The following is a 24,827-nucleotide window of genomic DNA, read 5'->3' as shown; positions in this document are numbered from 1 at the left end:
TAACATGTGATGGTAGAACAAGCTCTTCAAATGACAACGAAAAATGTGATTATAAGCAAAACAAGCTCTATTTCATATTAGATATGCAGATAATCATATGTATGTGATTGCATATGCAATTGTCTCTGTTGAAAATACTGAAAACTGGAGGTGGTTCTTGGAATTACTTCATGAAGACTTGGGAGATTATAAGCAAAACAAGCTCTGTTTCATATCAGATAAGCAGAAGGTACGTTTTAGAAATTTATTTGTTGTTGTATAATTAGTATTGGCTGCTGTGATAATAGAATAAGTGAGAAGATATTCATTACAGGGTAGTTGGATCACTGCTTATATAATGAACTGTTGTGTATATAATAAACTACTGCTTTACTTAGTAGATGGACTAATGCTTGATGAACTGCTGTGTATATAATGAACTGATTTGAATGTAAAGAATAGGGACTATTTTGATGTCACTTATAAAACTGAAGGGACCATTCTGATGTCACTTATGTAACTCTAGAGCTGCTAATGAGGATGCTGCTGTTGCTGCAGAGGCTGCTACTTGCCAACCCCTTGCTACTAATGGTGATGAAGCCACCCTTGTCCCATAACCCCCCACCAAAATTTGGCTTGAACTCAGTCAACCACCCTTGTCACAAACCGATGACTCTTGATAGGTTCAAAAAATTAGATGACATTCATTTTATTATGTGCATGTTCTTATGTACTTTTACTAACTATTTTACATGTCTTCACTAATAGGTTTTCCCTTCTCCTGTGAGGCCACCAAAACTCCCTCCCAAAAGGAAGTCCTCCAAACAAGAAAAGACAACTTCAAGAAGCAAAAATCAAGCAGCAACCACCTAACCAGCAACCAGTTAACCCACAACAAATCATCTGTCTCATCCTATGCAAGGTGCATCACAGGAGACCGTTACAAGGCTTGCTAACTTCATGAAGTTTGTTCCCAACCTTGGATTCAGATCACCCAGAAACAAAAAATGAAGACTAGGATTATTACGTTTAGGATAAGATTATTTTATTTATCTATTTTGATGAAGCAGCGTGCTTTCTGAATTTTGAACCCAGTGTTGGGGATTTTAGTGTTCAAAACTTGTGTTCTCAATATGTTGAGAACTTTGATATACTTGTTGAATATTGCCCTGACTCTGTAATGCCTATTTTAAATATGTTTTCTGCATTATGAATATATGAATATGGATTATGACTCCCTTGAATTAAGTTGTGGCAGATTTTTTTTTCTTGGTCTCTGATATGCAATTAAAATTAATTCCATTAGATGAATCCATTAGTAGTGCAGGAATAATTATTTACATATAACCTCTTGTTTATTCAAATTCCAAATTATTCTTACACAGTCATGTCAAACAGTTTAATCTGCATTTCTGTCAACCAAAAGGACAGGTACAAGTACATGAACAGAACAACATATACATATCCCATGTCACATATTTTTTTGCTAAATACAATTAATTTTGTTGTCTATCCAACCTTAAGACAAGCACAACAACTGTAATCAGTAGCAGCAGCATACATGTAAACAGCAAAATCCCCCACCCCCATTTTGAGAACTCTAACTTTAGAATCTAATCTTCATCCTCCATTCTTTGTTGTCATTTGAAGAGCTTGTTCTACCATCAGATGTTATCGCATCTTCTTCCAGAATTTTATCCACCCACAGAAACAACCCACACCACCTCTTACCTGCAGTCTGCACCCAGGAAAGTGAATCAACCAAGTTTACATCCAGAATTACAGCAAACAACAGCATCAAACACTTACATTGTAGTTTGGACAACCCACGAACGGTCTCCCTGGATTAGAATTCGTCGCTGACCATCGCAACACTGGTCTCGACCCGCACCCACACCATTCTGGCAGACGCGCATCTCTGTTTCTATTCATTCTCCTCATGATGCTTCCAAATGATCGTGGGTTGTTGGAGCTCCCAACTGCGTTGCTCGCACTAGCCATAACGTGTGGTTTTCGAAGATGGAGAAGACACTGTAGAGGAGAGTCACCTCTGGTGCGATGGAGAAGAGAGGAGAAGAGAGTGTGCGATGGAGAAAAGAGGAGAAGAGAGTCAATTGGGGTTAGGGTTTTTAACCTCAATTTAGGGACCAAATTGAGTCAAAATAGTTTACGTCACCACGTCAGCTAGCTGTTGTGCTGATAGCGTGTCACCAACGAGTCCAAGTCAGCTTTCCGATTGTGCCAGCTGGACGAAATTGGCCGGAAGGACGAGTCTGAGTTCCGGAGTGCAACTTCAGGGATGAATATGAGTAATTTTTAACTTCAGGGATCACTATGAGACTCGACGGTAACTTCAGGGACCACTTTGAGGCTTATCTCGAAATTACTTGGTTAACAACCATGTAAAAAATACATGGATGTAGAACTTTTACGTTTCCAAAATTATCTTTAAATGTGGACTAAAACCTCAAAGTGGTCCTTGAGATTGAGCGAGTTACCCATACTTGTCCTTGACTTTCAAAATTTCCTAACAGCATCCCTCACATTCAGCTCCGGGACCCATAGTTGCCCTGCAACCCTTTCCGGCGCCAAGTCAGCAAATGGAGGGATGATCTGGCACCTCCAATGCCACGCTGGAGCTAAGTGAAACAACGCAGTATCGATTTGGTGCCCAATGAAAAAGTAAACGACGTCGTTCCTAAGTTGGAGCCGTTGAAAACGGTTCGCCTTCACCATATTTGTTTGAACACTCTCACAATTTGTCTCCTCTCCTCCACGCTCAGTCTTCGTCTTCTCATTCTCTCATCAATGGCAGCGACTTAGCCTTGTCTTCCCCGTCTCCTCCACTGTCACACTTCGTTTGAAGAGTTTGGTGTTCCTTTGGAGGCAAGTGGTTTCTCTGTCTTCTGCGTCGTTGAAGGTATGTGTTGGTTGAAATAATTTTTGAATTTATTTCATGAATTAATATATGATAAAGGTGTATGATTGCCTTGTTACTGTGTTGGGTTGTCCTAGAGTTTCATGGCTGCATTACCTTAAAGGATTGTATTTAAGGATTTTTGTTAGGGTAAAGGGTTTGGTGTGTATATGCTCTATTTTTTGGCAATGAAACAGAGATTTTTCAATAGTGGGTTAATGCATGTTGGTGACTGTGATATTAATGTATAGGATTTTAATATGATGTTGAAGTCCTCCGATATGATTGTGTGAGATTTAATGGTTTTGATTTGTTGGTGTAGATGGATGTGTTGTTGGATATAATGTTTCATCATGGAGGAAACTTTGGGAAAGATGATGAAGAAAATTTGAGATATACCCCTGATAACTTAACTTGCCTAGGTGATCTGGATGAGGATACTTTGGACGTTTTCTTCATTGTTGGTGGCTAGTCCCCGGGAGGATGTTAGAATCTGGATTAAGGAATCTAAACAGTGACAACGAGCTTAGGAAGATGTGTTTCCTTGCTCACAAGAATAATGGATTGGTGGATGTGTACTTTGAGCATGGGGTGTCATCTCCAGATTATTTACAAGATGAGGAGGAAAAGGCGGGCATGGACAATACAGGAATGGTTGTTGCAGAAGAAGAAGGTGCTATGGTCACTCGTAATGACAAAACAAGGAACCCCAGCAGTGAATCCCCCCAAAACAAGCCAACGCCTGTCAACACCATTGACATTCTGAACCTTCCAATTAATCCGACTCCTCCTACTAATCCAACACCTCCAACTATGCCAGAATCTATCACGAATCCAAAACCTCCAAGTTAGGAGAAGTCTCTTGCCAATCCAAATGATCAATCTCAGGCAAAGCCTGCTACTAGTCAAAAGCCAAAACCTCCCACTAATCCACAGCCGAAGGCTCCTACTAATCAAAAGCCAAAGCCTCCTACTAATTCAAAGTCGAAGCCTCCTACCAAGCCTATTCTCCCTAAAAGTGTGTCAACAGTAACATCCAACTCCACACTAAAATTCACCTTCAAGAAGAAGAAAACGACAACAACCACCCATAATTTTAGGCCTTGTACGAGGAGTGTTGCTAAGGGAAAGGCGGTGTTGCAAGCATGATAGGAGGGAGGTGATGCACTATCCTCTGATTCATATGATAGTGACGAAGATAGTTTGTATAAGTCAAGGATCAAAGATAGTTCTTCGTCTGATGATGATGATTATGATAATGATATTTGTAAGGCTAAGACTGTTAAAAAAGACATCAGATTTAAACATGCTCCTGCTGCTGCGTTTGCTAAGGATAAAGAGCAAGTTACTATTGAGGATGATGCTTTGTTGAGGAGGTCTCAGATGGGGATGTGGACCTATGCTTTGTGGGTGGAACAGGGGATGATGCATATAATGCATATGATCCAGGGGCTGACTCAGACGGGGCAAATTCATGGCATTCTAAAGAAATGAAGACTCCCCCAAATTCAAAAGATGAGGGGGCAGATGAGGAGTCCGAAGATGTTTGTCCTGTGTTCAGAGAAGGTATAAGGTTTGGAGAACTGCAACTGGAAGTTGGCATGAAATTCAACACAAAATGGGATTTTAAAGAGGCTGTTAGGGAGTTCACAATCCAAGAGGGCAGACGGATTAGGTTCAGGAAGAATGACAACATGAGGATGAGGGCTACATGTCAGGTGAAAGGATGTCCATGGGTGGTGTATGCATCAAGGGATTATGAAGATACTTGTTGGCAAATAAAGACATTCCTTAATGATCATACATGCCCAAGGGAAGATAAGAACAGGGCAGCTAACAGAAATTGGGTGGCGAGTAAACTAGTCAAGAAGGTTAGGAAGTACCCCAATTTTAAGCATTGTGATGCTGCCACTTACTTCAAGTCAAGGTTTGACTTGACCTTGAACAAGAACTCAATATCAAGGGCCATCTTTGATGCACGAAATGCTGTGTTCGGGGATGAAAAGGAACAATACAAAATGCTGAGGGATTATGGTCTTACACTTCTCATGAGTAATCCTGGATCAACAGTTGAAATTTGTTGCACTCCCCAACCAGAATCTGATCCAATATTTGATAAAATGTATGTGTGCTTGAGTATATGCAAGAGTGGTTTCAAAGCCGGATGCCGACCGTTGATTGGACTGGATGGTGCTTTCTTGAAAACTCAATTTGGTGGGCAAATTCTATCGGCAGTGGGCCAGGATGCTAATCACCATATCTACATCATAGTGTGGACAATTGTTGGCGTAGAAAACAAGGAGAATTGGAAGTGGTTTCTTGAGTTGCTACACCAGGACCTTGGAGACTATAGACAACATGGGTGGTGTTTTATCTCTGACATGCAGAAGGTATTTTCTAATTCATGAGTATGTTAGAAAATAGTGGATTGTTAGTCATGAGTAGAGATGAAAATTGTATGCTTTCTTATCTCTTCCATGCGTTGAACATCTATGCAATTTATTCAACAAGGAATTGTATGCATTGTGTAAATTATTAGTTATGAGTAAAGATGAAAATTGTATGATGTTTCTATGCTGATGAATTTTAATAATGAGGATAAGAAACGATAGATATGACGGACTTATATGAGTATCGTTTCTCAAAATCAGGGACTATTATGTGTAAACAATTCAAAAGTCAGGGACTATTATGGTGAGCGTGAATGAGAGTCAGGGTCAATTATGGTGATATGGTATTTGGTTTTGTGCACAGGGTTTGTTGCCGGAAATGGAAGAAGTGATGCCACGTGTTCATCACCGCTTTTGTGTTTGGCACTTGTGGCAGAATTTTAACAAGCAATGGAAGGATTTACAACTAAGATCCTTGCTGTAGGGTGTGCACGAGCCACCACGTATCAAGAGTTCAGAGATAATATGAACAAGATCAAGATTATCAAGGAGGATGCATGGGCATATCTATCAAAGTGGGGAGGAGAACACTGGACCAGGAGTCAATTCAGTCACATGCCTAAATTGGATAGCATATGTAATAATGCGTGCGAGGTATTCAACTCAAAAATTAAAGAGGCAGGGCCAAGCCAATCATTACTTTGCTTGAAGGTGTGAGAATGTTTGTCATGAGAACAATAACTAAGAACAAGGTAAAATTAGCTAATCATGTGGGTAAGTTACCGCCAGTAATTCACAGTCGTCTAGAGAAAGTGAGAAAAGAGTCAAAACATTGACACCCAATATGGACAGGTGATACTGGTTATGAGAAATTTGAGGTACATGGTTACCCAGCAAACCATGTTGTTGATCTAGGAAAGCACCTTTGCACATGTCAATTTTGGATGCTGACAGGTGGATTTTATTTTGTCCAAAGTAACATTCATTCATATATTACTACCTAACACTAAGTACTAACTTGATTCATTGCTGTTTCGGATGTAGGAATACCCTGTGTGCATGCCTGTGCTGCACTAGCTAGGGTGAACAAAAATCTAGAGGATTTTTGCCACAAACTAGTTACTATGGAATCATATAGGGAGACATATCAGCATCATATCAATCCCATTCCTGGGCAGACTTTCTGGGAGGTTTCAGAATCTCTTAAGCCCTAACCTCCAAAGATTAAGAGGGGGCCAGGTAAGTTACAACAAAAAAGGCGGATAGGCACAGATGAAGCTAAAGGTGTCTCGAAGAAATCCAAACCCACTTCCACCAAGGACAACACAAACCTAAAGAGGCAGCTTGCACCATTCACATGCAGCTACTATGGGAAAAAGGCCACACAAAGAGGGGTTGTAAAAAGAAGAAATTAGCAGATGCTGCTGCAAAAACCAAAGCTGCTGCTGCTGCACAAGCAAAAGCTGCCGCTAAGAATACAAGTAGAGCTGAAGCTAATGTGGTTGAGGATGGTTCGAATGCTGCTGAACCTAACTCCAATGCTGAACCTGATCCGAATGCCACTGATGATGCCAATGTTGGTAAAGATGCTCCGGCTGATGATGATGACACTAATGTCCAACCAGTTGAAGTTGAGCTTTCTCAACCAATTTACTCTGAACCAGAGGAGTCTCAGCAGGTAATCAATTTATTTTTCATCTAATGACAACTTGTAAATTGTTTAGTGTTATGTAATTATAACCGCATCCTCTGATATACTACAATTCTTGTAGGCTGCTGAAGTTTGTACCATCACTAAATCAAGACCGGATAAGCTCCCACCAAAGAGAAAATCATCTATCTCACTAACTTCTGCCCATACGCCAGTTAATCCCATGCAAGGTGCTAGCTTAGGAACAGCTGCAAGACTTGGCAATATCCTCAAGTTCATTCCCACTCCTGGATTCAAGGCACCTAGGAAGAAAAATTGAAGACTCTTGCTTGTTGTATTGGGAGTTATTTTGTATAAGACAATTTAAAAGTAATTTTGTATAACATGCTTGTTTGGTTAGGTTTACTTTGTTACCAGACATATGGTTATGTTTATTTTGTTAGCAGCACCTTCTTATGACTTTGTAAGATAGTCAAAACTTATGAATCATGACTTTGTTAATTTAAAATGATTAATATATTTTGCTATTGCTATATTTTGCTATTGCTATATATCCAGATCTCCTTTAGTGATACAAAAACAGTTAGTATCTCCAAAAGGTTGGCTAACACAGTTACATGTTGAGCAACTTTTTTTTCATTCATGCAAATATTACACATATGAACTCAATCGCATCATTACTCAACATTGAGATCAAAGTTTGCAAAATACCACTAGTAAGAACAACAGCATTACAGAAACAACCACAAACAATAATTTGATCATAAACTTTTGACTCCTAACATCCGATTCTAATTTTTCCAGCCTCCAACCTTCTGTCATCTTCTGCTCATCATTATAGTTAAGACTTTCTGATTTTGCAGGCACAGCCTCTTGCCCAACATCTGCCCAAACAAACAAATCACACCATCTTTTACCAATTGTCTGCAATCAACGAATGTTTCAATAACCAAATTAGAACTTGGGAAAGAAATGAAAAATCAGAAAAAACCAACAATTACAGCTAACATTATAATTTGGGCATCCAAAAAGGGGCTTATTTGGGTTGGAATATGTCCCAGACCACCGGAGCACAGGTCGGCAGCCGCAACCACACCATTCTGGTACACGCGTAGTCCTGCTACGATTTTGGGTCTTCGCCCTGTATCCATTGCTTGTTGACCGTATCGAGCTCCCACTGGCTTGCCCTTCACCTCCAAACATTGCTTCAGAGCTTCAATGGTGGACCAGAATGTTGGGACGAAGGAGAGAAGAAGAGATACTAGTTATAATAACGAATCTTAGCTTTTAGGGTTTTAATGGGACCAGGGACCACATTGGGTACAAAATTTAGATTTGCCACATCAGCTAGCCGTTGCTGACTCCAGCGTGGTATTGGAGGTGCCAGATCATCCCTCCGTTTGCTGACTTGGTGCCGGAAAGGGTTGCAGGGCAACTATGAGTCCCGAAGTTGAATGTGAGAGATACTGTTAGAAAATTTTGAAAGTCAAGGACAAGTATGGGTAACTCGTCCCATCTCAGGACTTCTTAAATGTGAGTGAAGGTGAAGTTGGTGCATGGCTGCAGCCACCAAAACATTTACCCACCCACCAACCCAATCCCACTACACAGATCCCTATCCCTTCCTTTTTGGTTTGCACTTTGCAGCGCCACCTTATATATACATACACCACACACAAATTCAACACATCCCCACCCTTCGTACCATTCGTTACCAACACCACCACCAACCTTCTTTCTTCTTGTGTGGGTCCGTCTTTACAATTCCATTTCATTGCATTCTACGAGATAGAAGACCAGGATCCACACATTTCAAGATCAACCTTAACCCCACGAATCCATTCCTCCTTGTCTTCCCTATCTCTTTCTCTTTCTCTCTCTGTCTCTAATTCATGATTCTTTAATTCCTTCTGTTTCCGAGACCGATCTGATATATCGTTTTTCTGATTTCTGATCTGTTTGCTCACTCTGTCTCGGATCTTGTTCTCGTCACTTTGGATCCGTTTTGTTTGATATTGATATCGATATTCCTGGTTTTGTGGGAATTGTTAGATTTCAATGGGCTGTTTGGATGAGGGGCATTTCAACGGTGAGCTTGAGAATGAATTGAGTATTGGACTTGGTGAAGTTGGTTTTGATGAAGAGCGTGTTGCTGCCATTGGTGATGCTGTGAAGCTTCTCTTGCAAGGTCTTGGTGAAGATGTAAACAGGGAAGGTCTTAGAAAGACGCCTCTTCGTGTCGCCAAAGCCCTCCTTGAAGGAACCAGAGGTATATCATTTATATCCCCCTTTTTCAATTATTTAGAGTAACTTCTAGCTTCTGTTTTAGTTAATATTCTTTTGAGACAACATCATTAGAATTCTGTAGACGTAACTGAACCCAAAAACTAGTGCATCTTTGGTTTCCCACGGTTTCCCCAGACAAGGACTAATATACCGCCAATCAGAACTCCATTCAAGGGTCTTGAATGCCGCTGGCAGTTTGCTTTATACACAAGGCAGGATTTGAACCCCAGACTTGTTTAAGTGGTTGAATAGTTAACCATTCAATCAACCCTTTTGGTTAAAACTAGTGCATGTTAGTCGTTGTTGATTTTTCTTTTAGAGGGAGATCTATCAAGTTGTTACTTCATCATTGCCATTAATATTGGTTTCTTCCTTGTCCCATCCTAGTGCATGTTTGGATCTAATTAAGATGGTGGAAGTTGGTGGAGGGTGCTATACTTTCTTTTATTTTTGCTGCATGATCTTTATCAATTAATGCTGCATTTAGCCGCGGGGATAGTATACAAATACAGAGACAAAAAGTTTGTCTTCCCATTATCTCCACTTTCTAGAAGGACAGAAAATACATGAAATTTGTATGCTAGGACACAGTGTCAGTACATGTCTTGAGTTCTGATTTGTGTATCTTTCTGTATTTGCGTTCTCTATCAACTACCAGATGTAGCCAAATAGAATCCCTTTTGGTCCAGCATTTTAATGTGGTTGTGAAATCATCACATATCGTTGAGTGAATGTATATTACTTCAACCACAAACTTTGGATCCTTTGCTTATAGTCTCAACTTTATGAGGCACAAAGGATTTGAGGTTACTGCTCTTTAATTAAATGTGTACACTATGGTTAAGATATAGATAGTCATGATGATCATTGTTTATTTCTAGGGTTGGCTGACTAATTATTACGTTCAAAACTTTTGAATTTTTCTTCTGCCTTGAATATTTGATCATCTTCTACAGTTTCTTTTGATGTTGATGTCCGTTTAGCATTTTATCAAATTGTGTTATCATATTTTCTTGATGGTACTCTTACTAATCTTTTGTGAATTGATCTTCTTCCAGGTTACAGACAAAAGGTGAATGAAATCGTTGGCGATGCTTTGTTCCCCGAAGCTGGTCTGGACAATAATAGAATCGGTCATGCAGGGGGTGCAGGCGGACTTGTGGTAGTCCGTGATCTGGATCATTTTTCCTATTGTGAATCATGCTTGCTACCATTCCAAATCAAGTGTCATGTCGGTTATGTCCCTTCTGGAAAACGAGTGTTGGGTTTAAGCAAACTTTCTCGTGTGACCGATGTATTTGCTAAACGACTCCAAGAGCCACAACGTCTGGCAGATGAAGTGTGTTTGGGTTTGCAACAGGGAATAAAGCCAGCAGGTGTTGCAGTGATACTTCAGTGTAGACATTTACACTTTCCAGATATAGAATCAATCTTTCTTGAGTCAAACCACCAAAGGTGGGTGAATGTGATTGTCTCTTCAGGTTCTGGAGTTTTTGGAAACAAAAGTGCAGATGTTTGGACCGATTTCTTTGGCCTACTTAAATTTCGAGATATAGATATTGAAAATGTTCGTCCTAGAGGATCATCTGACCAATGCTGGTGTCCATCTGTGTCTTCTCTTTCTGCTAAAGTTTCGTCAAAAATTGTACCTCTCAATCCTGCAATGGTCACAGCTGTATCTTCAATTCTAAAATCACTGGGAGAAGATCCGATGCGGAAGGAACTTGCGGCAACTCCTAGCCAATATGTGAAATGGTTGTTGAATTTCCAAAGCATTGACATGGATGTGAAGTTGAACGGTACTCTTTCTGGTGGCCTAAACCCTCTGAACTCCAATTTGGAAGTAAACTCCAACAACAAACAAATATGCTCTGAGCTGAACTTGCCCTTTTGGTCGCAGTGCGAGCATCATCTACTTCCATTTCATGGAGTTGTTCACATAGGATACTTCCTTTCCGAAGGCTTCACTTGCATCGGAAAATCCCTTTTGCAATCAATTGTACATTTTTATGGTTTCAAGCTCCAGCTTCAGGAACAGCTTACAAGGCAGATAGCTGAAACCATTTCGCCATTGTTAGGTGGAAATGTAATAGTAGTTGTAGAGGCCAGCCATACATGCATGATCTCTAGGGGAATTGAGAAGTTTGGAAGTAGCACATCTACCATTGCTGTATTAGGACACTTCTCAACTGACCGCGCTGCAAGGGCTGCATTCTTGCAAAGTATTCCTACTCCTACATATTGCGAAGGGCAATAGTTCTTGTGGAGCTTTTACTTGGAAGGATTTTCTTTGCATTCTTGAAAGATTTGTTAACCACACTACAAGCAATGCTGAAGCCTAGATCTCGATGAATTCAAAAGACATACTATCATGGACAGGTTCAGAAATTTTGAAGTCGCCTCCACTGTGAAGTTGACTTATAGTTGATGGTTAGATCTTCCTTTTATGTTTCACTTCTTGCTTATAATGCGATAACATGCCATAAATCATCACTTCTTTTAGGGTGTGTTTTTAAGTTGAAGTTTTGAAGAAGGGATAGAAGTAAAGGGTTATAAGTGTTAAACGGATGTGACTTGCACTTCAAGCGTTCCCTTTTCCTTCTTTTCCTTCCAAAATCAAAATTGCATACAAGAAAAATTCAAGGGGCAAGCACTTCTTCAGCCAGGTCCAGCACTTTGTCTTTAGAAGTTAGTTTTGGTCCCTTAATATAGATTATAATGATGGTTCTTCATTTTCATTATACTATATATAGGGTTTCAATTTTGTTGTTTTATGTAAGGTTCTGAAAGTCATGATTGAAATTCAATTGTTGTTGTGCCTGCGAATGCTTGAGTGCAACATATATGAAGCGTTTGAATGGAGATTACCAATATCATCTAGACATTTACCACTACTTGAAATGATGATTATAAGTGTCATTTTATTCAATAGAAAATGATAAGAATGATACATGTACCAAAAGAAGGGTTTGCAAAATATAATCTAACCTATTATCGTTGACAAGTTAAATGGATTAATTAGTCAGATTTAACCCCTTTTTGTCATTTCTCAGTTTGATAATTATCCCTTTTTTCGGTGGATAGAAAATTTAGAGGCATCAGAAGAGAGTTAAAACAGAGTTCTTTTTTCATTGTCCTTAGGCTTTGGTGGACAAATTATCAGGTTTGTGCATTTTGATTGCTTTTGTATTTGTCTTTCTTCAAACAGGTTTGTGCATCTCACTTTATATTTCTCTTATATAAAGTGAAAGGTAGTTAATTTTACTAATGTGGTATATATTATTGGATGCATATGTAAAATTGCTTTATATTAACAAGGCATTAAAATTAAATTCTTTAATTAATAAAAACTTTGAAGTTTTCCATTTGAAGCAACCTTAACCAGGGACCTTGGGCAAAACACCTTCTTTTATGAGGATCTTGGTAATGTGCATAATACGTAATTAAGTTAGTTTGTCAGTTATGACATTGGTATGTGGTAGTTAGTTACAGTTAGGCTAACCATGGTCACATGCGGCTGACTCTAGTTAGTTAGCTTGTATATATACAGTGTATAATCACTAACTTAGAAACAATATGAATCATTCTTCATTGTTTATTCGTGTCTCCTTGTAAAGTTAGTGTAATGTTCTCTCATTTCTCAGAAAAGTAGTTTGATTCTCATTCCACGCTCACCATTCATGGAGCAAGTGTCTTTTGTGATACACTTGATATTGTTGCAGGTTGCATCAAAATGACAAATTGCTTTTGCAACATTGTGTTGAGTGAACTTTTATTGAAACCATTTCTAAGTGTAGAAACATATTCTGGCTACTCATATACATTTACACACTTGATGCATGCCATCAAATAGGATTCGAATTTCAAATACTTGAAGCTATTTGCAGACCAGCAGCATATTGTCGCGCCCACTGGTCATAGTGAAGGATTTCCTCAAGTGAAGGAGACGGCACCAATTCTTTCTGATGCGCTTCGCATGTTAACTCCACAACCTTGAAAATATCCAGATAGGTAATCCTGGAAACAGAACCAAGTAGTTAATCAGAACAGTATTTAATGCATGTTTTATTTGTTTTAGGAATTAGGATTTAGGATTTAAGATTTCAGTTTTGCTAACTTTACCCTAATTGCGGTATGAGTCTGCGCAAAACATGCATATGCACACATTATTGGACTAATATGTTTTCTTAGAGGCTGTTTGTGAGTTGGATTTCAGGGAGAACTGGAAGGAAAGGTAAAGAAAGTTTTCTACTGTAAATTTTACACTAAAAACCCTTAATTTTCCTTCCTTCTCCAAACTCTCATCCTTAGGAACAGCCAATTAGTTTCTTTCACTATTCATAGCTTCAAATAGAAGGAATTCTTCATGCTACATAAGTTAAGTGGCATATATTCTCTTGAAAATGAGTAGTCATTGTAATAGTGGATTGAAACTGCAAAATTGTTTCTAATAAAGAGACAAGATTGTTCTTCTCATATAAACTAGTAAGTAGTTTTACTTGGGAAAAATAAGCTTACGCAATTCAATAGTCCAGATGCATACTACTCAAGTGTATGATAACCTTCAATAAAGGTAATTAAAAATGTCCATAGAAACATAAAGAATGCAATGAAATTTGCATAAGAAAAATTAAGTAGGGAAGTTAATACTACTTACTTTTCTTCAACAAATAATTCAACAGCTTTCTCATTTGCTGCACTGAGAACTCCAGTCATTGTTCCTCCGGCACGTCCAGCAGCATAGCAAAGATTCACAGATGGGAACTTATCAGTGTCTGGTGCTTGAAATGTTAGGGAACCATACCTGAGTATTCAAATTTTGAACATAAACTCTATCAATCACCCAAAAATTTGCATAGGGAACTCTCTTAAATCAATAAAATGGTTTTCAAGTGATATTACTTGCTAAGATCAAGACGGGGCCAAGTTACTTCAGAACAAGGGACTCTTTCTGGCCATGACAATGTGTAGAGGAGAGGCAAACGCATATCTGGTAACCCCAACTGTGAAATAACAGATGAGTCCTGAAAATAACAACAATTTTTTCGTAAATTTAATAATCGAATATATCTCGACATCTTGTTCTGCTGTATGAACCCATTTTTGTTGTTGGATATTATACAAAAGAGATCAAACAAAAAGGAAAATAAAGTGAGAGGTGAAAAGAAAACTATGCCTTTGATTTGTGCTTTTGTTTTTAGTGTTTTTTGTTTTTTTTGTAAAGAAAGAATAGAAAAGTAGAGATAAAAACAGAAAATATAATTTTATTGTTTTCACTGTCAATGTGTATGACACACAAACACGCAGTTAATGTGGTGATTTTGTGCTTTCTAAATAAATATAAATAATACAAATTCAAGTAACAGCTAAAAGGATATTGCAAGGTTAAACCTGAGTTTCAATCATTCCATGTATGATAGATTGTGGATGAATAACAATCTCAATATCATCATATTCAGCTCCAAACAAATAATGTGCTTCAATTACCTCCAGACCCTACAGAATAAGAAATAGAGAAATTTAATTTATAACTATGAATATTATCAAATAGATTTCCTTTTTAAAGGAGAAAAAACCCAGAAACATTGAGGACAGGAAAACCTTATTGAAAAGGGTAGCTGAGTCAATAGTTATCTTTCTTCCCAAACTCCAGATAGGATGCTTTAGTGCATCAGCAAGTTTAATTTCTTTCATCTTTTCCTTTGGCCATTCCCTGTCAATTATTCGAATAGACTAGTCAGCAATAAAAGCAGGTAGACTCATAAATCAGTTTCAGAAAACCTACAAAACATAAATCACTTTACACAAAAACCAATTCTATAAAAAGCAGAACCAACCACACAAGACTCATAACTCAAGCCAACCTTAAAAACACTTCTTCTAACTACTTTTCTTTACCTGAAAGCACCTCCAGATCCAGTCAAAATTACTTTCCTAAGTGCACCCTTTGGCAACCCCTGGATACACTGTATATAGGAAATAGTACTTCAAGCATCAGTGATGATCATCAGCATTAAGTGGTAAAAAAATTGCAATAGTAAATTCATTGACTCCAACCAAATAAATGAGATAAGGATTATCTCTAAGTCATGTTTGGTAAGTATCTCAAGACTGAAATTCAAAACAAAAATGCTATGTAAATACACAAAATCAACTACCAAATCAGGTACTATGTATTTGTATATAAACGCATATATTGTTTAACTCATTTTCAATATGTATTTTGTATTTCAAACATGTATTTTATACGAGCGGTGATTTGGTGACTGATTTTTTATGTGTAGTAGCATGATTGAATTCGAAAATACCGAGACAATGACAAAACAGAAAGGTTATATCTCTGTCTATTACAAGTCCCACATCTCTCAAGGATAAAGTGTGAATCATCCTTCATCCATGAACTAGTTTTTGGGGTTAAGTTAGGCCCGTCTAATCTCAATTCTAATACTGTCTTCATTTTTTTCGGGTAAATAAAAAACTAGACGGATTTTTCCCCCTAAAATACAGACATTGTTTGTTTTTATATCTCAGCATCTTTACCCTGAGATAGTCACAAAATTGGACACAAACGATGAACTTAGAAAGCACCTGAAAGATGGCAGAATGTTCTGAATCAGCTGGAAGAATTTTGATGTTATGTTTGTGAGCAAGAGGAAGAACAAAGGCGCCTCCAGCAATCATTGTCTCTTTGTTGGCCAATGCTATGTCTTTCCCTGCTTCTATGGCAGCAACAGTTGGCTAAAACATTAAACAAATAAGGGAAAGTATCAACTTCCTGTTAACATTATAATGGTCTTTGTATTTTGTATCAATATATGTGTAATGAATCATGGAAGGTTGTGTGTATAACGAGGAGAGTTTAATGTAATTCACCATTTTCTATATGTCTTTTATGTAATTGAAATGTAGTAACTTGTATCCGAAGAAAATTGCTTTGCAGGGAAAAATTCATAGTATGCAATAAACATAATCTAAAGATAGTTATCACCACAAAGAGATATCTTTTAACAGATTTGAATTTATGAAGATGGGTATTCCTGTGAAGATAACATTGCAAACTGTCGGATGGTTCAGTCAAACAAGTTTAGTCAACTTGTTCTGAAACACAATTTGCTATTTTATTTTATTTATATTATTGTTGTATTAAATTACAACATTCAAAATTAGATACACATTAAATAGGTAAATGAGATAATGTAAGCAATTAGAATTTAAATTACCTTTAATCCTGCGCAACCAACTATTCCTGTAACTACAGTGGCTGCATCAGGGTGGCGAGCAACCTGAAAAAATAAAATAAAATAAAATAAAATGGAAGAACAAATTGTGTTCTATAAAGTAGCTGAATGATATGGTGTTGAGGACAAAACATTTTCCCACCTCAATGACTCCTTGTTCTCCGGCGACGATTTCAGGTTTGTGATCGGAATCAGCAATAGCCTCTTTGAGTTCACCAATTAGAGACTCATTTCTAAGAGCAACAAGTTCAGGCTTAAATGTTTTTATCTGCACAACATGGAAACATTATACCAATTAAATTAATTTATCAAAACCGTTTGAATTGATGTTGAATCAATCTTAAAACTGTATTAATCTAATCTAAGTTAAAATGTTTACTAGAGTGTGAGCATATAGGAGACTGGACTCTCAGTATTGTGTTTGATAACTAGAGACTGAATTAAAATTTTAGTTTTGAGATAGAAAAATTCGATTTTTTTGGTACCATAAAAAAATAGAGAAACAGGAACTGAAAATTTTAAGTATGGAGACTGAAATTTTAATAATATTTTAAGAATGAAGACTGAAATTTTAATAATATTTCTTTTCAAATTTCAAATATACCCTTCATTCTTTATATTTATCTTAAACTAAATATAATATTGAGACATAACTCAGTTATATATATTTAATATCAAACATAATATTTGTCTCTTAAGTCTTTGTAATTTAATTTCAGTCTCAGTCTCTCTTTCAAATATAGCATAACTGACTGACTGACTAACTAACTAATTTTAACTGCCAACTATATAGTTGTAACAGAAAACTGAAATGCTTTAAGAGCAAAAAATGAATTGCAAGGGCCAATTTCTTGCCAAAAAGGAATGACAAGGAGCATATACTGCATATGGTGCAACAATTCTAGGAATAATAAATGATTCAAATTGATAGCAATTATTTGGACTAAGTAGTTATTTATTACCTGATCAGCAAGAAGAGTAACATTTGAACCAGCTGCAAGCCCCACCACTTTAAATCTATCCGGAAACTCAGCCACTATATTCAGTGTCTACAATAGAAAATAAGCAAATTACTTAAAAACATATAACATAACGTATTTTAGTTCATTCATATTCTACATTGCAAGTGTTTCCTTAAATGAATTGAAACAAGTGAGTCAATTGTGCATACCTGGGTTCCAATTGAACCTGTAGATCCTAAGATAGAAATTGGTTTTGGTCCATCCCATACTTTAGCATTAGGATCAGGAATAGCAGTTCCTGGCCATGCTGGTGCTGGTGATTGCACTGAGCAACATATTCTTCTTTCTACTGTTGTCTCATTTTCTTTTCTCTTCAAAGAAAAGCTTCCTGATAATACCAATCAAATTCCACCATCAATATTTACCTACTATTCCACTACAACCAAGTTTATCCAAACATGTCAAGGGATTAATATTTTTTATTAATATTAGTCAATATTTTGACTAACACTTTATTTATATACTATTAGAATTTAAAATTTAAGATTTAATATTTAAAGTGTTGATCAAGTGTTAATAAAAAATAACAAATTTTATTGATCATGTAGTATTGTTATTTAATAATTTTATTAGTCATGTAAAACTACACATATGTCGTTGTGTGAGAGAGCTGGTAGGTTTTGGTGCATTAACATGAAAATAGAAGGTATGCAAATTTATTTGGTAAACAAGACAGTGACAAAATAATAAAATTTTTCAACGTTGAAATCCTCTCAAAAGTTTCTTTCAATATATTATTAGTAGCAAATTAAATATCTAGAGAGGGTCTTGATCGATGAAACTATCAAACTAATATAACTGTATAAGGCTGTTACTCGTAACTCCGTTTTTGAAGATCTTATATTTCAGGGGTAATAAAATCAGTTGCAAGAAAACATATTTTCTTTTTCAACAAGGCTACAACTACTTTAGAAAATTCTAAAAAAATAAAAAACAAATGTTGTGTTTTCAAGAATGTAAAAAAGCAACAACTTCACTACTACGTTACTAAAAGTATTTCTACCATGTCAATTCTTATTTATGATTGTGTTTAATGAAAGTATCTTTGTAAATGTGTCTAATAAAAATATTTTTTTATGACTGTATTTAATGGAAGTATCTTTATAGATATATTTTCTGGATGTGTTTCTTTATATATGTGTTTAAAAAATAATAATTAATTATTATTAACAATAAGTTGACAGATAGTATATTGGTACCCTATACTTTTCCAAAAAATAATAATGCTAGTTATAAAACTATTCATTATTAAAGGGTGTTTGGGATATTAAAAAGGCTATTTTAAGTTTTAATGTTTATATATGGAAATACGCAAATACAGTTATTTTCAAGTGAAGTTAAAGTAAAAATTTATAGTTAAAAATTATTAAATGAAATGACATGTTTGATTAAATTATCATTTAATGATATTTAATTATTAACTTTATATAAAAACAACTGCATGAAAGTTTTCACTTTTATATATAGTTGAAAAATGTGAAAACTATTTTTATTTCGAAATATTATTATTAAAAATATTTCTAAAATATTGTTGAAAAATGATTTTTTGTTGAAACCTTGGTTATTTCATAAACTTCAAACAAGCATGCAAAAGGTGAATTTGTCAATAAAAAAAATGTTAGAAAATGTTTTTTAGGGCTAATTTATATATAGTTATGTTAGAAAATAAATTCGGAAAATATTGTACAGTAAAAAAGATCTTTTCGTAGATAAATAAAAATATAATAAAAGTTTCGCAACAATTAAAAATAAAACTAAAATTAAAGCTACATACTTTTATTTTTCAACAACACTTTTAAGTTAATCACACATTTTTAATTTTCAAATTAAGAAGTACTGAAAATAGAAAAAAAGAAATTATAGTTTTAATTTTAGCTATATTTTTTTAAATATTGTAAAAAATTTATCTACTGTATTTATCAAATAAAAATACTATATACATACTAAAAAATAGCTATCAATTAAGTCATTATGTATTTAATTATAAATACATATATGTGTAGTTTAAGTATTTAACTCATTTTAATTATATTTTTTATTTTAATATATATTTTATATTAATGATGATATATATTATTTTTTTTCCTATTTCTCTCTTTCCTTGTCTGTATTCCTCCTCTCTTGCTTTCTTTATCTTTCTTCTTAAAATGGATAACCCACTAAAAGCGGGTTTACGTACCTATCTGTCACTACTCAAAATATAGTGATCTCCTAATTAGACGAAGAGAAATGCTATTTGTACACTAAAATTAGATACTAAAATTAGTCACCAATATATTTGTATATAAATATGTGTGTGGTTTAATTTATTTTTAATATATAGTTATATTTTACCATATATTATATACTGATAATTGACTTTAGTATCTGATTTTAGTGTATACGTAATCCTTAAACGAAAACAAATAATTCAACCTTTATTTCCCATTTCTTTTCTCTGTCTAAATATTTCTTATTATCTTCATTTCATGCAGCTTATCAGTCAACTCTTTGTCAAATATATACATACAAGGCTTCTTTGGTAAAAGCTTTTTCTTCCTCAATAATCAAAATAATATGCTGCATGATTTTAATTTATGATCTTCTAATAAAACCAGTTAAACTGCTTTAGTTTGTTGCCTTCTCCATGGTTTCCAACTTTGATCAAAGCGTTGATCAGAGCATATATAACATCATAGGTGTAATAAGAGGATGATGGCACATGTGGCTAAGACTAAGAGAAAAAAAAAAAAAGGCGGTTATTCAAGAAAATATTACTAAGTCATCACAATAATAGCCCATAAATATTGGTCCAAATCATAAAAGAATTAAAAAAAAAATAAAAAAGAGAAGAAGAAGTTACCAGTGTAAAAAGGTATATATATCAATTTAGTTAAAGAATTATTTTTTTTAAGAAAACAATCAATAAAAAATTAAACAGAATATTTTAAGCCAATTTTTTCAAATTTTATAAATTAGGTATAATAGGATCACCTTCTCATTAGTTTTTTTTTTTTTTTTTTTGTTACGTTATTAGTAAATATGAAAATTGAGAGTATAAGTGAAAAGTGAAAGTGAGAAGCAGAAGCACATATAATTTAGAAAAAGACAGATAGAGGAGAGAGAAATGAATGAAAAGAAAGAGGATGAAGAGAAGAACCTGGAAGCTTTGGGGAATCAGAAGCGAAAAAGAAGGGCTTCACTTGCGCTGGAGAGGGCAAGTTCAGAGCCATTCAAATGTATTATTCGCACGTACACCACCAAACAATGAACCAATCACCTCTATTAATATTCTTCTTCTTATTCTACTTATCCTTAATGCTATGTTATTAATCAAAACATCCAAAATAGTAGCTTCCATATAGTTAATTAGCAAGTAAGTAACTGCCACGAATTGATTTGTGTGGTCTGTGAAATTTGCTAACCCTAACGAGTTACATCCCATATTTCTATTTTTGTGTTCAATAAATTTTCTTCTTTTTCGTTGGTGCACCTGCCTTCTATTATTGTTAAAGTCCAAAATGTGGATAATGCTCTAACTATAAGTAAAGAATGAAAGCCACGGCGCTTTTTGGACTTCGGAGGTGGGTCCCATTTAAATAACCAGGACTGTTATGAAGCTTTTGCTCGTACGTACGTATCTTCATCCATTCCATAAAGTATGAGAAAAAAATTAGAGAAATCTTAGATAAAAATGTTATTTTTGTAAAGTTTTTTTTATGCATTTTTTTCCGATTAGATTTTATTGTGTTAATAAGTTATTGGATTAATTTAGATGAATTTAATTACTAAAATATTTGATCATGTAGCATTATCGTATAAATTATTTGTTTTTGCTTTTTACAACAGTCTATTTCATTTTTTTCAAAATACATTAACTTTTTAATAAAATATTTATTTTACTGAAGAAAGAATAATTAAGCAACCGAATATTCTTAGAGAGTTTGTATCAAGGGAGAAATTTAAGTGTAGTTAACTTTATGTGAGGTTGATAATTGAGAATAGTTAAATGATTTGATAAGTTTGACCAAATCATTACCTAATAACGACTCTGAACTATCAACTTCACATGAAGTTAACTGTGCACCTGAGTTTTTACCTTGTGTCAAATACGTACATTTATTAATATTGTTCCGTTAAGGATACTCTCCGAATTATAGCTCGTCGCCGCTACTTGATAAACGCTTCCACGTTTTCTGAATAGCGGAAATAGGAGACCTTGAAGTTCTTGTCTAGTCGTGAAACCTGCAAAAAAGACTCCGATACTCAAGTCAATAATATATCTCTTAAAAGATTGACGTTTTTTCTCTTGAAATCTGCCCCTTTAACCCTGTTAGTGCTGCTATTTATCGTTGTTCAAGTTAACTGACTGGTCGCCACTATCTCCAAATTTTAGGGTGAATCCGAGAGAGTTGGAGGTGTTTTTTTTTACTGGGAAGATCTTTATTTAAAATATTTTGAATATGAATCCGAAGTATAACCGTCTTCATCCGAGTTATAAGGTAACAGAAACACAGCCCCAAACTTAACTTGCTGAACCGCACCTTCTTGTTAGCAAGTTGAGCTTTCGTTATGGTGTTAAATCTCGGATTAATGTTGTCCCTTGAGCCCCCAAGTTCAACCCGCGACATTTTAGTAGGTAGGGGCAAGCTTGGTTTCTTATCTCTGGAATTCGAAAAGTGTGATGTGGTAATAAATTTTTGTGTGGTTATTTCAAGGAAATCATTGGTAAATGAACTTTTTTTTTTAAATTTAACCGTTGAGTAGTGGGAGAACGTGTGAGGGGGTTTACTTAGTTTCTTTATTATCTGTTTTGCTTTGGAAAAGACACTAGTTATCTACTGTATCTAGGTTGAAGAGAAAAAGACATGACTTCAAAAGGTTAGTTGTTCTTGTCTTTCTTTTTGTTTCTTTAGGTGATGGCTAGAGATAAGGTAGTAGAAGTTAAAAAAGATGATATTTACGGGTGGGTTCACGTTGATGTGAAGCATCGTGCTTTAGCTTTCAACAATGTTGAGTCCTTGCGTGGACTCAATTCTGTAAAGTTGATAAAGACTGGTGCGGCTGTTGGTGTTGAGTTACTTCCCTAAAGTGGTGAAGAAAGGGTTTGCGAGAAAAGAGGGGAATAGGCGTATTTCTACATGTACACCCTTTGTTTGACAAAGTTAAACTTGAAGTTCTTTTTTTTAGAGTTCGAATGCAATGGATTGACTCAAATTGTGCTCCTTCGCAACTCCATCCAAATGCATGGGCTTTTCTGCGAGCCTTTGAATGTTTTTTATGGATTTCTTTGAGTTTCCTCCTTCATTGAATATCTTTTTCTCCTTATTTCAATTTAAGGGTGTGCGAAAAGATTTATGGATTAACCTTAGTAGCTACCTAGGTCGCTTTCTGTTTATTTTGTATAAATCTTCGTTTAAAGATTTAAGGCTATATTTGTGAAGGCTCGGTCATCAGAAACTGAGTACCCCTTCTTTTTAGATGACGAGTTTGGTGAAAAATTTCTCCTTTACTGGTGTCCAGAGCCGATGCAAATATTGGGGGCTACTGTGAGGAGTGACGAGGAGAATTTGTTTTTGGATTACTTGATAGATTGCTTTGCAGCAGGGGAATTGTTGTCGATATCTGAATTGTTAAAAGTGGAATCAGATAAGGAGGCACTAGTGGATTATATAGGTAAATGAATTATTTTCAGAGAGTTTGTTGTATAATAATGTTATTTTCATATGTGTATTTTTCTGTATATTTTAGGTAGAAGGGCTTCGAACTTGGCCACTTCTTATCTACAGTCTTTTCTGAGCCAGAAAAAGAAGAGTGACAAAGATGGTGTTGCTTCTGGTGTGAACAAGAAGGCTGGCACTGATGCCACTCAATCAAGTGCTCTTCATGTTCACCAGGTGAAAAGGAAATGACTTGACTTAGAGAAGTCTTTAAAGATTTTTTTTGAGGAGGAGTTAAATGTGGGAACTGGGGATAAGTCTATTTTTGAAAGGCAAAAGAAGTTACATGGTTTTATCAATGGGGATGGTGCACAGTCTCAATGGAGTGAGTAGTTTCCTTTTGCAGAGCTGTCTGATAAGATCGCTTAGCATGTTAGCGATGTGAGGATGTTGAAGAAAGTTGGGAAGGAGGGTATTAGGAAGTATATGCAGGTAGAGTTTGTAATGTTTGGATTATATATTTGTTTGTTGTTCATTTAGTCTTATGTGACCATTTGTTTGTAGGTAATTACTTCAAGGCCGTTGTGTATAGGTCAGACCACTAAGCTGTTAGGGGCCGAAGAAAAGGGTCAGGCAAAAAAGGTGGCAAACTTGATCTGTGAAAGAGAAGGAGGCCGTTACTACAAAGATGAAAGATGGAGAAGAAGAGATTATAAAGCTTCAGGATCATATTCACCTCTTACAAAGCCAGATGAAGGAAGCTAATAATGAAAAAGGAAAAATGATGTCCAGAATTCATGAGTTGGAGCATGAGGTGTTAGAGATGTTTGCTGGAGGTTTTGATTGAGTAGTGAGTCAGGTGGTGACTTTCACACCCGAATTTGACATCGGCAAGCTTGATGTTACGAAGATCGTCGTCAATGGTGAGCTCATTGATGACAAAGCTGGTGAAGTGGAAGATGAGAACGTGGCTGCTGTTGATAAAGATATTGCTTAGTTTTGGAATTGTCTTTCTCTAGTTTTGGAACTTTTTTATTTGAACTGTTATTGTTGGATTGTGACCGATCTTTAATATCGGTTTTGTTTTGTAGAAAACTTATTTAGATGTTTGGGTAATATGTTGGTTTTGATTATTTTATGTTGAATTTGTTGACTTTCAACTTTTGTAGGTTGGTTTGTAGAAATGAGATAGTGTGGAATGTTTTGTTTTTATTGATAAGACCTTCCGTTGTGGAGGGCGTGGGGTGATCGGCCTCGTTAAATCCTATCCAAGAAAAATCCTTTGTGGGATAAAAACTCATGATCAGGAAAAAAAGTACATCTCAATCCCGTCTTTTACACAGGATTATCTATAATACAATTTTAAGGAAGACATGTTCCATGTATTGGGTAACTCCATTCCGGCTAGTGTCTGCAAAGAATAAGCTCCTTTTCCATGAACCTTTGACACTCTGAAAGGGCCTTCCCAAGTTGCTGCAAGTTTTTCATGTCCCGGAGGTTTCCAAACTTCTTCAATTTTTCGAAGTACCAAATCTCCTTGTTGCAATAATCTTGGCCAAACTCCGTTGTTATACTTTCGTCGTATTGTAAGTTGCATAGATTGTTGTCTTAGCCTGGCCAAGTCACGTTCTTCATCTAGTGTGTCGAGCTCGGTTAATCATACCTGTGTGTTGGTCGTGTCATCCAAGAGGTTAGTTCGTAGTGA

The 24,827-nt window shown here is 35.8% G+C and overlaps 3 protein-coding genes across 3 annotated transcripts; 2 read left to right on the top strand and 1 right to left on the bottom strand.

Moving 5' to 3' along the window:
• Nucleotides 1-8,466: 8,466 nt before the first annotated feature.
• LOC107617657 (GTP cyclohydrolase I) lies at nucleotides 8,467-12,124 on the top strand. The gene is made up of 2 exons (XM_016319475.3): nucleotides 8,467-9,206; nucleotides 10,282-12,124. The coding sequence occupies exons 1-2, from the start codon at nucleotides 8,996-8,998 to the stop codon at nucleotides 11,478-11,480; spliced, it is 1,410 nt and encodes a 469-aa protein (XP_016174961.1). The 5' UTR covers nucleotides 8,467-8,995; the 3' UTR covers nucleotides 11,481-12,124.
• A 735-nt stretch (nucleotides 12,125-12,859) lies between these two features.
• LOC107617659 (1-deoxy-D-xylulose 5-phosphate reductoisomerase, chloroplastic) lies at nucleotides 12,860-20,999 on the bottom strand. The gene is made up of 12 exons (XM_016319476.3): nucleotides 20,623-20,999; nucleotides 17,633-17,811; nucleotides 17,424-17,510; nucleotides 16,604-16,729; nucleotides 16,444-16,506; nucleotides 15,812-15,961; nucleotides 15,122-15,189; nucleotides 14,825-14,936; nucleotides 14,615-14,719; nucleotides 14,126-14,247; nucleotides 13,881-14,027; nucleotides 12,860-13,240 (listed from the first exon to the last, which is right to left on the bottom strand). The coding sequence occupies exons 1-12, from the start codon at nucleotides 20,693-20,695 to the stop codon at nucleotides 13,087-13,089; spliced, it is 1,386 nt and encodes a 461-aa protein (XP_016174962.1). The 5' UTR covers nucleotides 20,696-20,999; the 3' UTR covers nucleotides 12,860-13,086.
• A 1,991-nt stretch (nucleotides 21,000-22,990) lies between these two features.
• LOC148543835 (uncharacterized) lies at nucleotides 22,991-23,887 on the top strand. The gene is made up of 3 exons (XM_088498414.1): nucleotides 22,991-23,138; nucleotides 23,214-23,359; nucleotides 23,687-23,887. The coding sequence occupies exons 1-3, from the start codon at nucleotides 22,991-22,993 to the stop codon at nucleotides 23,885-23,887; spliced, it is 495 nt and encodes a 164-aa protein (XP_088354540.1).
• Nucleotides 23,888-24,827: the final 940 nt, after the last annotated feature.

This window comes from Arachis ipaensis, chromosome B9, assembly GCF_059453495.1.
Source record: "Arachis ipaensis isolate K30076 ecotype BB chromosome B9, ASM5945349v1, whole genome shotgun sequence".
Lineage (NCBI taxonomy): Eukaryota > Viridiplantae > Streptophyta > Magnoliopsida > Fabales > Fabaceae > Arachis > Arachis ipaensis.
The sequence above is the reverse complement of the archived record's forward strand: the minus strand, read 5'-3'. Positions and strand labels throughout refer to the sequence as shown.

Bases quoted from the DNA above. Each gene is read 5' to 3' on its own strand.
- LOC107617657 (XM_016319475.3), top strand. From the start codon at position 8,996: ATGGGCTGTTTGGATGAGGGGCATTTCAACGGTGAGCTTGAGAATGAA. The intron at 9,207-10,281 runs GTATATCATTTA...ATCTTCTTCCAG, and splicing joins CCTCCTTGAAGGAACCAGAG to GTTACAGACAAAAGGTGAAT.
- LOC107617659 (XM_016319476.3), bottom strand. From the start codon at position 20,695: ATGGCTCTGAACTTGCCCTCTCCAGCGCAAGTGAAGCCCTTCTTTTTC. The intron at 16,507-16,603 runs GTGGGAAAATGT...TTATTTTTTCAG, and splicing joins GAGAACAAGGAGTCATTGAG to GTTGCTCGCCACCCTGATGC. The intron at 15,962-16,443 runs GTAATTTAAATT...TTAATGTTTTAG, and splicing joins TTGGTTGCGCAGGATTAAAG to CCAACTGTTGCTGCCATAGA.
- LOC148543835 (XM_088498414.1), top strand. From the start codon at position 22,991: ATGCAAATATTGGGGGCTACTGTGAGGAGTGACGAGGAGAATTTGTTT. The intron at 23,139-23,213 runs GTAAATGAATTA...TGTATATTTTAG, and splicing joins GGCACTAGTGGATTATATAG to GTAGAAGGGCTTCGAACTTG. The intron at 23,360-23,686 runs GTGAAAAGGAAA...ATTTGTTTGTAG, and splicing joins GTGCTCTTCATGTTCACCAG to GTAATTACTTCAAGGCCGTT.